This window comes from Anabrus simplex, chromosome 1 (assembly GCF_040414725.1).
Source record: "Anabrus simplex isolate iqAnaSimp1 chromosome 1, ASM4041472v1, whole genome shotgun sequence".
Taxonomy (NCBI): Eukaryota; Metazoa; Arthropoda; class Insecta; order Orthoptera; family Tettigoniidae; genus Anabrus; species Anabrus simplex.
This window is the reverse complement of record NC_090265.1, coordinates 799,203,792-799,219,014: the sequence shown is the minus strand read 5'-3', so window position 1 is coordinate 799,219,014 and position 15,223 is coordinate 799,203,792. Positions and strand designations below refer to the sequence as shown.

Below are 15,223 nucleotides of genomic sequence, written 5' to 3'. Positions count from 1 at the left end.
AAATATCCCTGATGTTTATAAATTGCTGCCTCCTACATTATTTCTGGAATACCTCTGAATCACAACTTACTGAACATGTGATCTGTGTGTGGAGAGCGGTTACAGCCTCACAAGGTCGGCCGCTAATGGAATGGTGAGAAAGCTGCACTTTCATCTGGTAGGGATGGTGGGGGGCATCTTACGGGCCCCACGGTTAGGGCTGGTCGTGTCATCATGGGAGGGCGGTCTTTTTCTCACCAGGCCGGACAATCAGTAGTTTATTTTTTTATCCAGCGGGGTCGATGGGCGTGGCATGTAGGGACTGAGGATGACTACTGTGGTGATCCTCCCTAGGGAGTGTCACGTTTCCGGAGTATCTGATGGACCTCATGGCATGCCCTGAGAGTCTCGTGTTGTTGTTTTTTTCCTTTGTTCCTTTTTCCTGTTTTTATCTTTTTATTGGGTCTGAGCGCCTGTTATGTTCAAGAATAAATACGAATACGAATGTGATCTGCGAGTCCTTGGTAGTTTTCCTGTAATTGTCTTAAACAATATTGCAGTGTAAATCCACTTCATAGGTACCCCCTGTGGGTGCGGGACGCAGATGAATACACCCATGATATCCCCTGCCTGCCGTAAGAGGCGACTAAGGGATGATTGAATTAGAACCATTAAACTACTTGTGATTAGTACCATCACGCGGGGAACACCATGGGTCACCTTGCGAGTAGTATCACTATGTTAGATACTCAGTAGGTTTGTGATTAGCAGCAGAGAGGGGTTCACTGTGAGTTTACAGTACCTGTGATTAGTACCACTATGTGGAGCACCACAGGTTTATGTTGCCTGTGATTAGTTCCATTGTGAGAAACACCACGGGTCTGGGCGTTGCCTGTGATCACTACCACTGTATGAACCACACCGTGGGTCTGCGTTATCTGTGATTAGTACCCACAATGTAAGGAACACTACGGGAATACCACAGCCCGTGATAAGTACACCTATGTGTGGAACACCATGGGTTTGCGTTGCCTATGAGTGGTGCCATTATGTGAGAAACACCATAGGTTTGCGTTACCTGTGCGACGTACGTTACTTGTGAGTAGTACCATAATTTGTGGAACACTGTGAGTCTACAATACTTTTGATTAGTACCACTACATGAGAAATACCATGGTTCTACTTTACTAGCGATAAGTAGCATTATGAAGGGCTGTTTACCTGGATTTTGGACCCCTTTAGACAGCAAGCATCATCCATTCAGGATTGTGCTTTGGAAGCAGACCCTTGGTCAGTATATACTATTGTTTTAAGATAGTTTCTGGGAAGGTGGGGCATTGCGGGTCGGATGCACTGATTGTGTTAGGTTCATAATCATTGTTTGACGTCGTATTTTTGAATTCTGGTCAGTGGATGAATTTTGGACTTTTAAATTGTCATAATTGGATGGTGTTATGCATCAATTGACCAAGCGCCAAAATGGATTTTTTTAGATTATTGCACCATCTGGTAGCTAAAGGTGTAAACTTTACAGAGGTTATTGTTTCGACTTTTATTCTCAATATGACTTTGCGGGAAATTAATTTTGACTAAACGCCAACCTCTCATTCATTAAATTGAAGTTTTGCATCAAGTGACCAACCACCATTTCTGAATCTGAATTACGCATCAAATGACCACACGACAACCGTGCAGTCGCTTGGTCGTGTGATGCTAAATGTAGATTCCCGTGTAGCAGATTCCCGCACAGGTTTTCTTCCCTGCGGCATACACCCAAAATCTAACATCCTCCGATATGGAAAAATCGAAAGTTGGATGAAAAACTGGAAACGTTTTGTTTTGACCTTGAAAAAACACTGCCATTGCCCCGTATTCCCACAGATGTGTATTTTTTACAAGCGGCAGTTGTAGTTATATAACTTAGGGATTCATAGTGGGTGAGGTAATAAAGGTCATTGTTATGTCTGCTTGGAAGAAGCAGGACGAGAGGCTCAAGAGGTTGGATCCTGCTTGTACAAACATCTCATGGAAACCAAGCACAAAGCCAAAGAAGTCATATTGTGGTCAGATTCTTGCAGAGGCCAGAATCGTAATCTACTTCTGGAAACAGTTTTGGAACAACACCCTACCATTGAAAAGATTACACAAATATTTCTATTTCCAGGCCATAGCTTCCTCCCTAACGACAGCAACTTTGGAGACATAGAACGTGCTTTCAAATTTCAGCAGTGCCGAAAGAACCCGCTTGTTGTACACAGAATGACCGGACCGAATTTTCATAGTACAGTTCATCTGAAGAAGCACATTGTACACAGGAAGACAGGCACAAACAGTGAGAAATTAAACTGGCTGCATGTGAGAGAAATAGAGTTGAAGAAAGATAAACATTTTAGCAATTTCTTCAAAATTCATTTTGATGCAGAATGCACTGTTGAAGTGAACATTAAGAAATCTACAGTTGGTCGCAGCTTCAGAATGAAAATGGATCATCTCTACAGGGTCTGCTCACTCTGTTATGGCCCAATGGAAAACCAGTTTCAGAAGCGAAACTGAATGACCTGCGCTCTCTCATGGAGCTAATTCCCAATGATGCTAAGGCTTTCTATAACTGTTTGTTTAGTGATCCTGGAATAGACGATGATATACATGGGTTTGATTGTGGAAATATGGATATTGAACTCAAATTCTTAAAATCCTGCATTATATTACACTTGGAGAAACTGTGTATTTATGATGCCTTAATATTATGATCTACCAGTGTAATTTCTATACTACTGTATATTCTAAAATTCACGTCTTTCCTATGTCATGTTGTATGCTGTTATGTATAATTTAATCCTGTACTTAAATAAGCAAAACAGTTAGTTAATAAGTACCATATTTTACACTGCACTGAATTTTTAAAAGTCAAATCGATCACTAAATCACAATTTTATTTGTTGGTCAAGTGATGCAAAATAAAAAACTAAGATAACCACAATAAAGCATCAAGTGACCAAGCACCATTATCTCAGATTACGACGATATACTTCATTTTGTATTGATTAGGTGGTAAATTCAATAAATTAACTTATTGATATTATTCCATTCAAGTATCATCAATACGGATCAAGAATGATATTTATCACATGTAATACTTCAAATATCCATAAATTAAATACATTAAGAAGAAAATTTATGTTTTTAACTTCATTTTGGTATATAATACCTCACATTTAACAGGAAATATGAATTAATACAAAGGATTTTGCGTTTGTGTCAATATCTCAAAATCTACTTTTGGCGCTTGGTCAAGTGATGCAGAACACCATCCAATTGTCATTACATTTCGTCTCATTTTGTACCATTAGGGGCCGATGACCTAGATGTTAGGCCCCTTTAAACAACAATCATCATCATTTTTCCTTCTAATTAGTGTTAATAGAGGATGGTTGTCTAGTTGTACTTTGTGTTAAAGCTATCACCACCACTACCTGTCTGTTAGGTTATCAGCCCTGAGGCTGCTTGGATCCTCCAATAGCACCACCAAAGGTTATGTGGTTACAAGGAAACTGCAAAAACTGATGGTGCTAAAATGAGGCATATTAGGTAAGATGATGAGTAAGTTGGCCATTGCTTTCCTCACTAGACCAGAAAGTGCTCTTGCTACATGACCTACCATATGAATATCACCTTTCATAATGTTATGAATGCTCAGAATGTCATTACACTCAAATGCCCAAACCTCAATAGCTTTAGTAATGTCACAGCCAAGAATGAGACTGGGACTTCGGTGGAAGCTACATTTTGCTCTGGTCTCTGCCAAGACATGGATACAAAAGTACTGCATCCATTAACCCTAGAACACAAACCCTCGTAATTTTTACGATGCATACTTGGCAACACGGCTCTATCTGCTAGGCTTTTCGCTCCACGTTGCAGTCCTACTCAGTAGCTTCCTACAATACCGCGAGCTTCGTCAGTGTGCGTGCGTTGTTAGAGTGAGTCTGTTGATTTCAAATTACTGTTGCGTCGTAAAATTTACGACGATTCGTGCCTACGTATGCTAAACTTAGCAAGGTAAGTTCTGTAACAGTTACATTACAGCACTATTCTGAATGAAATAAGTATTTAGAAACACAGGACTTGTCATACACTTACTGGTAAGTAATGCGTGACGTTATTGTTATTGCAGATGAGTATTAAACGAGGAGATGACCCGAATTTCGGAGAAAATGTCATTGATTTTTGAAAAAGAGGAAGAGTGTGGTTCGTGTAATGATTTTAGTTTTGATGAAGAGGTTGATAATGTACAGACTGATGACATAACGCTGACAGATACGGATGAAGAAGATATACCAGCACGGAATACGGAAATAATCCCAAGCAGTCATGATGACTCCCCTGTCACTGTGCAACGAGGCCGTAAGTGCAGAAGACTTGAATCTGAGAAGTCCACGAGTTCAACATCTGAAAATGAAGACTACCGAGATGTTTACTCCCCACCGAGAAATGTAAATATCATGATTGCCCGGAAGAAGATTCTAAAAGGAAGGAATAATCATCGCTGGTCTGCAAAACCTGCCAGTCGTTCACGAAGTCGCACACCAAGCAGAAACATAATACACTTTGTTCAGACCCCTATTGGAAACGCTAAGGAAGCAATAACTCCTCAAGATTCATTTTCTTTGTTCTTCACAGATGGTATGATAAACATAATAGTAGTCCATACAAATGAAGAAATAATTAGACAGAGGTTCAGGTACAAGTCACCAACACACACACAAAACCATACTTACATGGAAGAAGTAAAGGCACTCCTTGGAATCTTTATACTAACTGCAGCTTTGAAAAATAATCACCTGTCAGTCCGAGAAATGTTCAATACAGATTTGTGTGGTACTAGGTACAAAGCCACCATGACTTCGGAGAGGTTTGAATTCCTAGTATCGTGCTTGCGGTTTGACGACAAGGAAACTCATCGGGTAAGGAGGGAAAATTATTATTTTGCACCAATACGTGAAATTTGGGAACAGTGGATGAGCAACTGTTGGGTTTTCGTGGAAGATGCCCTTTCTGCATGTATATCCCGAGTAAGCCCAACAAATACGGCATCAAAATAGTAATCGCCTGTGACACAAAGACCAAGTACATTATAGATGCTATGCCCTACCTAGGCAAATGTACAAAGACAAATTTGGTTTTGTTGTGTTGTATATTTTTTGGGGAATGTGTTTTTGAGCCCTAACTCACGTTCGTACAGTTTTGATTCACCTTTCATGAAATATTTTGATGACTGACAATTTCTGAACTTGTAATTCACTATTTTATGTCTCATTTACTCTTATTGAATCATAATGTTGTAACATTTTCTGTATTCCTAATGTTCATGTCTGCATGTTTACGCCTATGCCTATTTCTCACATTTTGGCTGAAGATGATGCTAAATAGCGTTGAAACTAGTTGCAAGTAAATATGTTGTAACTTAAACATAATAACATTTATTTGTATTGAAAAGGTGGATCCTTTAAGTTACTCTCTTACATTCTCAGTTCAATATGGACAAAAAATGAAATTCTTAGATTTAAAAGAAACAGAAATGTTGGCACATCTATGTTTTGCTTTGACGGTGAAAAAACTCTGGTTTCATTCAAAGCAAAGCCAAATAAGGTTGTTGTTTTATTGTCCACTGCTCATGACCAACTTACCATCAGTGACACTAGTCATAAACCACACATTGTAGAGGATTACAATGAAACTACGTATGGAGTGGATGCTCATGATCAAATGTGCAATTGCTATTGTTGTAGCCAGAAAACCAGGCGGTGACCACTGTGTGTATTTTATGGAATGCTGAATAGCACGTGTAAATTTGTGGGTTATCTACTGTAACAATAATGAGCATCATGGTGGCCGCAAGTTGCCGAGAAAAGACTTTCTCATATGTCTAAGTGAAGAACTCACCAAACCATGGATGGCGAAGAGACTGGAAACACTGAGCTTACAAACACATCTACAAGAAATTATACAGGGTGTTCTAAGTGATAGTTCATCTACCCAACGTAAAAGATTGGTTATTACTGGCAAGAGAACAATCTGTCACATCTGTCCTGCTCAGAAAAGGCGAATGACGACAACATACTGCAGCAAATGTCACTGCACGTATTGCAAGGAACATAGAGCAAATCGTTGCACTAACTGCTGTAAATCAGATGCCAGGGACTTGAGAAACTAGGAGTTAACACTCTGTAAAACAACTTACATGTTATACATGCTTCTTATATTACCTTTTGTGTGCAATTACATTTTATCATCATGGAAATAAATAGTCGTAAATTTTACAAGGGTTTGTGTTTATGTACTACCAAATTAGGGTTTGTGTTCTAGGGTTAAGAAAATGCAATCAAAGTTCCTTAAATAGTTCATGTAATCAGTTGTCACAACAAAGTCTCCACGGTTACCATGGTAAGCCCCCATATGTACAGTTGTAGTTTGTTATAACCTTCAATTTGCAAACTATTTCAATTGCATAATAATGAAAAATGAGATTTTAAGAAACTTGCGAATTTGTTCCTCTTCGTGAAGTTTTTGAACATGAAATGTTTCCAAAATACTTGGGCCTCATTGTGCATATTATGACATGTTCTCGCTCTTCAGAGGTTACTGTCCCATTAAAGCTTTCACAAAAGATACTAGTGAATTAATCAAAGAGGTGAATAGTTCCTGTTTGTTGGCACCAACCACCAGTAGAAGTGACTCAAACAGTCCAGAAATTTGCTGAAGACTTGTTGCTGGAAGAACAGCATTCAAAGGCCTGGATAAGATCTTCAACTGTCAGATGTATCTTTACAGAATGGTTTTCCCATAGCTACTTATGGTTGTGAGGGCTGGATCATCAATCATCATCAATGTCCCACTCCAGTTGCCAGGGTGTGGTTAACAAGCCTCCTCCACTCCTTTCTGTCCTTCCACTATTCCTGCTCCATTACTTCCGCAACGTCCAATCCAACTTCTCTAATGTCCTTCCAAATCTGATCCATCCACCTTCTTCTCGGTCTTCCAACTCGTCTCTTTCCCTTAACTTCTCTTTCCAATTCCCTTCTTGCTATTCCCATTCCTTTTACATGTCCAAATCATTTCAGTCTTGCTTTCTGTATGTTCTTACTAACGGTTCTATATTTAGCTCTTCTCTGACTTTAATATTTTGAATTCTGTCTCTTCTTGTCTTCTTAACTGACGTTCTTAAAAATTTCATTTCTACTGCTTGGATCTTACTATCTTGTCTCATTATTTACCAGCGTTTCTAGTCCATATGTTACGATTGGTATGAAATACTGTTTATATAATGTTGATTTTGTTCTCTTGGGTACTTTGTCATCCCATAAAAGCTCTCTGACTTGATGATAAAATGTTGTACCTTTACTTAGTCTGTTATTAATTTCAGGGTTGATTTCATTACTTCTGTTAATAATGTTACCCAGATATGTAAACTGTTCTACATTCTCTAACTGTTTTCAGTCTATGTTCACTTGGCTTCTCTCTTTCTCTTTTCCACAGTGCATGACTACAGTTTTCTTTTTACTAATTACCATTCCAAACTCCTTCAGATTTTCATTCCAAATGTCCAGTCTCCTTTGTACTTTCTTTTCTCTCTTTCCCCAAATCACCAAATCATCTGCACAAATACCAAAGCATCACTTCATCACTACTGATACTGTTTTACACGATTTATGATTTCATCCATCAATATAATAAACAATAATGGTGACAGTGCACTTCCTTGGTTGAGACTTTTTTTTGTATAGAGGCTGGATCATAAGGAAGTAAAATAGGAAGCATATTGACGCATTTGATCTCTGGTGTTGGAGAAGGATATGCAATATCCGTTAGACAGCAAAGAAGACAAATGCACGGGTCATTCAAAAAATGAAACCAGTTCTGTCTCTTGAGGCATTCATTACAAGATTACAGCTGTTATATTTTGGGCACATTATGAGATGCTCTGATTCATTGGAAAAGACTGTTATGCTTGGGAAGGTGGAGGGTTCTCGGAGACGAGGGCGCCCAGCATTGAGATGGATAGACTCCATCAAATCCAACATGAACATGTTGCTGAAGGATCTGAAGTATGTGGTTGAAGACCAAAATATCTGGAGACAGTCCATCCATGCAGTCACTAGGAGTCAACATCGACTTTCTGGCTCCTGATCATCATCATTTAATGTTGACTGGTGCAATTGAAATGTATTGATGAAAATGGAAATTTATGATGGCGAGACAGCTGAGCTGTGACAGAACGACAACTACGTGATATTGTGAGAAGACATACACAGTCGATACATAGAGACACCTGTTTGTTGTGAAAATTTTTGCCTAATTTTTCATTTAAAAGGTGTTATTTTAGTATGAAATTTGCTTTCTGTATTTTATTTGATTGATAATTTAGCTAAATTTTATTTCCACTTTTCTACAAGAAAAGCTAAAGCATATTTGCATATTTTATTTTTACATACGTACAAGGAACATGAGCACTATGCTTCTGCTGAAAATGCATATTACATATATCAAAGCATGGATGTCTGGAAAAATTTTAGCTTACGTACATAATTTACATATCGGCCTGTAAAAGACAGGGATACCATGAGTTTCGTATTACTGGGAGTCAGAGCTTTTCTTGTGTCAGACAATATATTAAAATACATTGAAAATCACCTCACTGTTAACATTACTGACTTGGATCTGTAAAGCCTTCACTACAGGCTTCCACAAAATGCCCATATTCTGATTTCCGGATAAGAAAAATAGCAATTGCATCAATATCTTTACTTGCTGTGCATGAACTACCTATGATATCCCTAAACTCTGCGTATGGTTCAGACAGTCTGATGTTGAAAGTTCTCATAGGATGGGAAACTTCGTAATTTCTATATCGCCTTTCATTATGCCTCTTGGATCAAAGAGTGGTTCTACATAATTTCATCACTTGTTTAATGATTTTGCTGAGGTAAATAGTTTTGAATTTTGAGACAAATTTGCAAAATTTCACAATTTTTCAGTTTGTGAAAATCAGGTGCCTCTACCAATACATAACCTCTGTCTAGTTGGCAGATATGCGTTACAATTACTTTAGTCCAACATTGGTTAGAACATTCAAGTCCAATAAAAAATATATTCCAGCAGAGCTGAAGACTACCTGTAGAAGAGAACTTCATTTATCTAAGATTACCTTCACTGATCCTTCATCTGGTAGCCTACAATAATGCTTGTTTGTTTTGTACATCATAAAAGAAAGGCCAAAGAAAAATATTCTCTTGTTATCTTCTTAACACCATAATGCTGTAATAGAAACAGACATGCTGAAGAAAGTGATACAAATATATACTGCATCTCTGCAAAAAGAGATATAAACATGATTGACAAAATGGCTAAGACTACCAAAGAAGGCACCAGAAGATGACCTCTGTCAGTATTTTATACATTGATAGTATTGCAGCTGTAAATTCCTACGCTTGATTCATGCAGTGTCTCTCCACTACAACTGAGGTAAAACGTACTGGTTGATTTAGTGAAACCTTACATTGAATTACAATCTCAAAACGACTGCATTTCCTTATAATCCACGCTGTGGAAGACATTCGGAAACAAGTCGACAAAGTATAGACAGTCAGCAAAAGGGAGCAAGATGCGCGTTTGTTATAGTTAGTGCAATATATTGATATAGTTTGTATGCACAAGCCTAAAGTTTGAAAAACTATTTAAATCTCGCATGACCCAGTAAGTGGCCGTGCGGTTAAGGGGACGCAGCTGTGAGTTTGCATTCGGGAGATAGTGGGTTCGAACCCCACAGTCGGCAGCCCTGAAGATGGTTTTACGTGGTTTCCCATTTTCACACCAGGCAAATGCTGGGGCTGTGTCTTAAGGCCAAGGCTGCTTCCTTCCCACACCTTGCACTTTCCTATCCCATCGTCGCCGTAAGACCTATCTGGGTTGGTGTGACGTAAAGCACATTGAAAAAGAAAGAAAGAATCTCACATTTAGAATGAGAAACTTGTATAGCATTACAAGCTTCAGCACAAAATACTGTACATGTAATACTTTTTTTTTTTTTTCATTTTCTGATATTTCTTCCTTTTCTCTCCATACTTTCCATCTGTGTAAAAGTAAAAATCACAGATTGCTGCCTCTGTGGGTCAGTGATAGTGTCAACCTTCGGATCCCAAGAGAGCAGGTTCAAACCCGACAGAGTTGGATTTTTGAAGGACGGAAAAAGGTCAATTCGGCACTCCATGTCGTACGATGTTGGCGTGTAAAAGATCTCTGGTGACACATTTGGTGTTTACCCAACAAAATTCATTAAATCTCAGCCACAGACGCCCAGGAGAGTTTCGGTTTACTTGGTCTGCCATCTAACAGGCCTAGAGTAAAACAGAACGTCGAAACTGATGAGCAGACAGCCAGATGGCGTCAAATTGAAATGATAGCTGAGATCATATTATTATTATTATTATTATTATTATTATTATTATTATTATTATTATTATTATTATTATTATTATTATTATTATTATTATTATTATTTACAGATTCATCCATTCAACCTGCATTCTAAGATTAGTTCATTCTATTCTACAGAGCTTGTTTATTGTATCATAGGCAATTCTTTACTCCTAACTAAAGATTTTCAGGTGTGAATAAAATAAAATTATACTTGGTTTCCATTTAGGCTACTTTGTGATGGATCTCCTTCATAGAACAAAGCATTTGATATGTCTATATTGAGATACTGTATTTTAATACATTAATTGATTGTATAATATTAATATAATTGTTACAGTATTCCTATTATATTAATTTCAGGACACAATGGAGCTCTACGTTGTATTCTTTCTAGTTTACTTGGTACTTGTGCCATTACAATTGAATGCTGCAATGCGTCAACACCATCCTGTCACTCGCCTCTTCACAGCTAGTCTGCTACTGGAATTCTTGGCTCTTAGCCTCATTCTCATTCACGTGCTCAAGTTCTCTCTGGATGGTGAAGGAATACAACAGCTGGCAGTAGCTGGAGACATTCTTGACATTCTCTCTCGGGTAAGGACATTCATTCTGTCTCCTCTAGTGTAATATTTTTTTTAGTAATGTATGATTTAAAAATTATTGTACTTGAAGTTAGATGGACTTCTTAGTAATATCCATGGTAAATTTGTAAATTTAAGGTTAATGTTTTACAATCGATTTATATCAGGTCCCTGAAATTTTCAGAATTTTTTTGCCTAAATAATTCCAAGAGGTGCAAAATGTTTTCTTCTAGTCCAGAGTTTGTAAAATAGAAGTGTAACAGAATCCTATCCTTCTCATACTGTATTGCTTTAACATAATAATGCAGTACACATCATGAATTTCTAAAAGGTTAGTCATTCTTACCAGTTTAGTGGTATTATGCATCTAAATGTGGTGGCATGCGGCTGTAAACAGTGTTTTGTGGGACTCACAAGTGGAATAACGAAGCAGAAGAGTGGCTAGTGAGACATCCAGTCTTGTATTGCGAGGTGTTCAGAACCTATCGCCATGCTTGCTCCACCAGGCCCATTCTTTACCACCTGGTGTACAACACGATTAGCCTCGTGAAGGCAGCCTGTAAGGGGAGTTGGCGGCAAGAACTACCTGACTGAAAACTATTGTATTGAAAGTTTATTCTTACTGCTTTTACAACATATGTCGAAAGTGGTTACCATCTTTTTTCGAGGTACAAGTTGCAGCAGCTCATGAGATTATGGAAAGCATGTTGCAGTTCATCTACGGTTTTACTCTGTGTAACGTTTGTGATCTCATCCTCGAGAGCCTGGGGACACGGCAGGTTGCTCCTGTACACTTTCTGTTTAAAGTTACCCCACAGATAAAACTCTCAAACCGTTAAGTCAGGGGAGTGAGAAGACCAAAGTCCACAGGTAATTTACGTGTTCATTGAAAATCTTACGAACACCTTGCAGTGAATATGTCAATGTGAGAGCTATAGCACTATCCTGTTCACAGTAAGCATACTGTTTATCTTCTTCCATGAGCATTTGAGCAAATACCGTATTTACTCGTGTATTAGACCCCCTCGCCTATTAGACCCCCCCGGCTTTTTGAGACCAAGAGAATGGAAAAAAATAAATCTCGCATATTAGACCCCGTAATGCATATTAGCTGAGACTAATAAACGATTCCACTTCGTAGCGGGTACTACAAGCTGTACTGCAGCTCTGATGATGTCGTACAAATGTGTGTACAAGTTTGCGCACATTTTCTTGAGCCCTCAGCTGCCTTTTGCCAGATCGGAGCTGACAGCTTTATCTGCGACAGCCACTACAGCAGTACGGTACAAGCATCACAGAATATTGTCCGAGTTCGTAGGTGGATTAGCGTAAACGGAGAAATAGGCCTACTACTTTTTTATTCTCGACTTTCCAACTACAGACTATCACAGTACGTGTGTCTGTGTCTTGGAAAGTTGCCAACATGTCAGAAAATACGGTGGCGAGTATTCCTCCGTAGACTCGCAATCGGCCATCAGTGAATGAATTGAGACTTAAAATGTCCCGTAAAAGCTGATATAATCAGTACTTGTGACGCAAATGGCGGTTTATGAAAATATGCTTTGAATTCTTAACCTTATATATGTCAATATGACGAACTTTGTTACTGTTGGTTCCATTGCCGGCTGGTTGGCCTCCCTGCAGGAAGAGAGGTGGAAGTGAAACTCTCCATTCACCGCAGCTTTCTACACTGAGAGAGCTCAAGGTTCGTCCGTCCGACCCGCCCGATTCAAGCTCACACCAAAATCGTGTGATACGTCTGTCTTATAGTTAAGAGATGTCTATTTCCGTAGCTTTAGCACTATTAGCTGCCGTTCCCGGGGCCCTGAGTTTGATTTCTTATTTAAGTTAATAACAACAGCGCTTTTCAAATTTCCAAAGTGACCCACGAGGTGAACTATCAAGTGAAATAGAATGTACTCTCTCACTCATGTCTAGAGAACAACCAGACCAACATAGGAATAACTGAAATATATGAATTACACTATCATAAGAGATTCTGTGGCTATTAAACTGATTACCGGTACCTAATTCTAAAAAGTAACAGCTGTTCGTATTCATGCTACTGGCCATTGTGAGTGCTGCTGGCTGCACCGCGCTGAAATGCTTGGTGGGACGGGCTATATGCCGAGATTACCCGAGCAGGTCCGGGTACAACCGATTATGGCTGCACGTCATTGCCCAGACACAAGTGAGCACGCACGGACGCCTACAGTAGTACAGCTTGCTTACATCACGAAGGTAGTCACGGGTGGCCCAGATTGGTTGCGCAGTAGAAGTTAGTTTTCCCTCGTCCTGCGCGTGACATCATCACAGGAGCACCGCGACTGTGTAGCATTCAACCGCACGTGTATCTCATTTCGTTGTTTATATATGTCTGTCTTACAAAGAAAGGATTTCCACATAATAACTATACGTAATTTTTTTCCGTATATTGCTGTTGGTTTATATAGTGGCCTGCTGTATTTTGCGTAGTATGTGTGTCGTAGTTCGTTTCTGTGAGATCTCTCTTAAGTTGCTGTGTTTCGTGCAGTGAGGTGCACTTATTTTCTTTTCGTTAGTTGCGTAAACAGTGTAATAGTAGCTGGAGTGAAATTTGTGTGTTCATAGTACAGTATCGTTGCGATAGAAAACCGTGCCGTTAATGATTCACCGCAATCTACAGCGACACCTGATTGTTCAGCAGAGGGATTTCGGTACCTCGCCGGCTACATCGCCTACCGTGAAAGAAAATATGATAGGTCAATGTGAAGTCCCACTGGGGAAATGCTTTCCATTTCTTCTGGTACAGCCCCTGTGGGGAGGTCTACTCGTTCCATCGGAAGAATGGTAAACCAAATAAAGGAATTTGAGTTAATTTTCACGGACACTCACGGAGGTGATGAACTGTGACGCATACCTAATATTATACGCAAAGTGTGTCAAATAATTAGCAGTAAATTCCCCACTGTACCACCAGAAATAGTAAAAATGTATGTTAAAACGAGAATATTTATACGCATAAGACAAATGAACATTCGGGCAAGAACTGAAAAATCCATAGCAGCTCATCGGTGAAAGGCACGACAGTGGATTTCATCTTCAAAAGCAACCACTTCATGACATCTAATCTCACAGGTAGGACTGTGTTCTAATGAAGTGTTCTCCTGTTCTTCCTTATTGTTTAATTTTTCAAAAGTAGACTATATATACGGAGCCTCCGTGGCTCAGACGGCAGCGCGTCGGTCGGCTTCTGACCACTGGATACCGTGGTTCAAATCCCGGTCACTCCATGTGAGTTTTGTGCTGGTCAAAACGGACAGGTTTTTCTCCGAGTACTCCGGGTTTCCCTGTCATCTTTCATTCCAGCAACACTCTCCATTACCATTTCATAGCATTTATCAATCATTAATAAATCACTTTGGGAGTGGCGACCCCATTGTAATAATAATATGGTTCATTCATTACATCCCTGACCCGGTCAAAGACTGGAAAACAGGTTGTAGGTTTTCCAGGACTACCTATGCATGGTTTCGAATATGAACTTACTTCTGCTGCTGTTATAATATGTGTTCTTTAAACTCGATACCTGCGGAAGTGAGTCTGTATATCGTATGTTAGCATACGGTAGTTCTGCTGTAAAGATTTAATATTACAAACATTTCATATCTCTAAATATTTATGTTTACAGATTTGAGAGCACGTAACCTTCTTTAAACTAAATAGAGGAACTTGGAAATGTTAATAAATTTCAACCGTTGGTCAGTGTGCCGTCTCGTTACATTTACGCCTTATTCGTAATAGAAATAATGAAAAGTTACTATGCTGTACTCTTTTTTCAATCTTATAACAGCAGTAATCTTTATGTCTGGTCTGCAGTTAGTTCTGAAAAACTGTAATGTTTGCTGATATGAGATTCCTACTGATTTGCGCGCTCTGGGCTCGGCTGCTTTGCTCCTACTGTGACGTCATTTCGTTAACCAATAGCAGCTCATCTCGCGTTGGGCCCAACCTTTAGTAGTGTTTAAGAACCTTGGAAGGTAGTGGTATCAGTACAATAACGGCGCGAAAACGTACTATTAACAACTTTCTTTTGATAGTGGCGTGTGTCTAGTTAAGTTGCCTGTTGTTAAGTGAGTTTTGCTTCAAATCATGGAGGTAAATAGTACGAAACATAAGAAATGTAGTTTCACCGCAGCTTTCAAATT

General features: G+C 39.1%; 1 protein-coding gene across 1 annotated transcript in view; it reads left to right on the top strand.

The window, feature by feature from the left end:
- Positions 1-15,223, top strand: part of LOC136857548 (integral membrane protein GPR180) — a 92,066-nt gene that overhangs the window by 21,204 nt on the left and 55,639 nt on the right. The window contains exon 3 of the mRNA XM_067136300.2: positions 10,816-11,049. Within this exon, the coding sequence (XP_066992401.2) occupies positions 10,816-11,049 (234 nt within the window). The remainder of the gene's footprint in view (positions 1-10,815; positions 11,050-15,223) is intronic.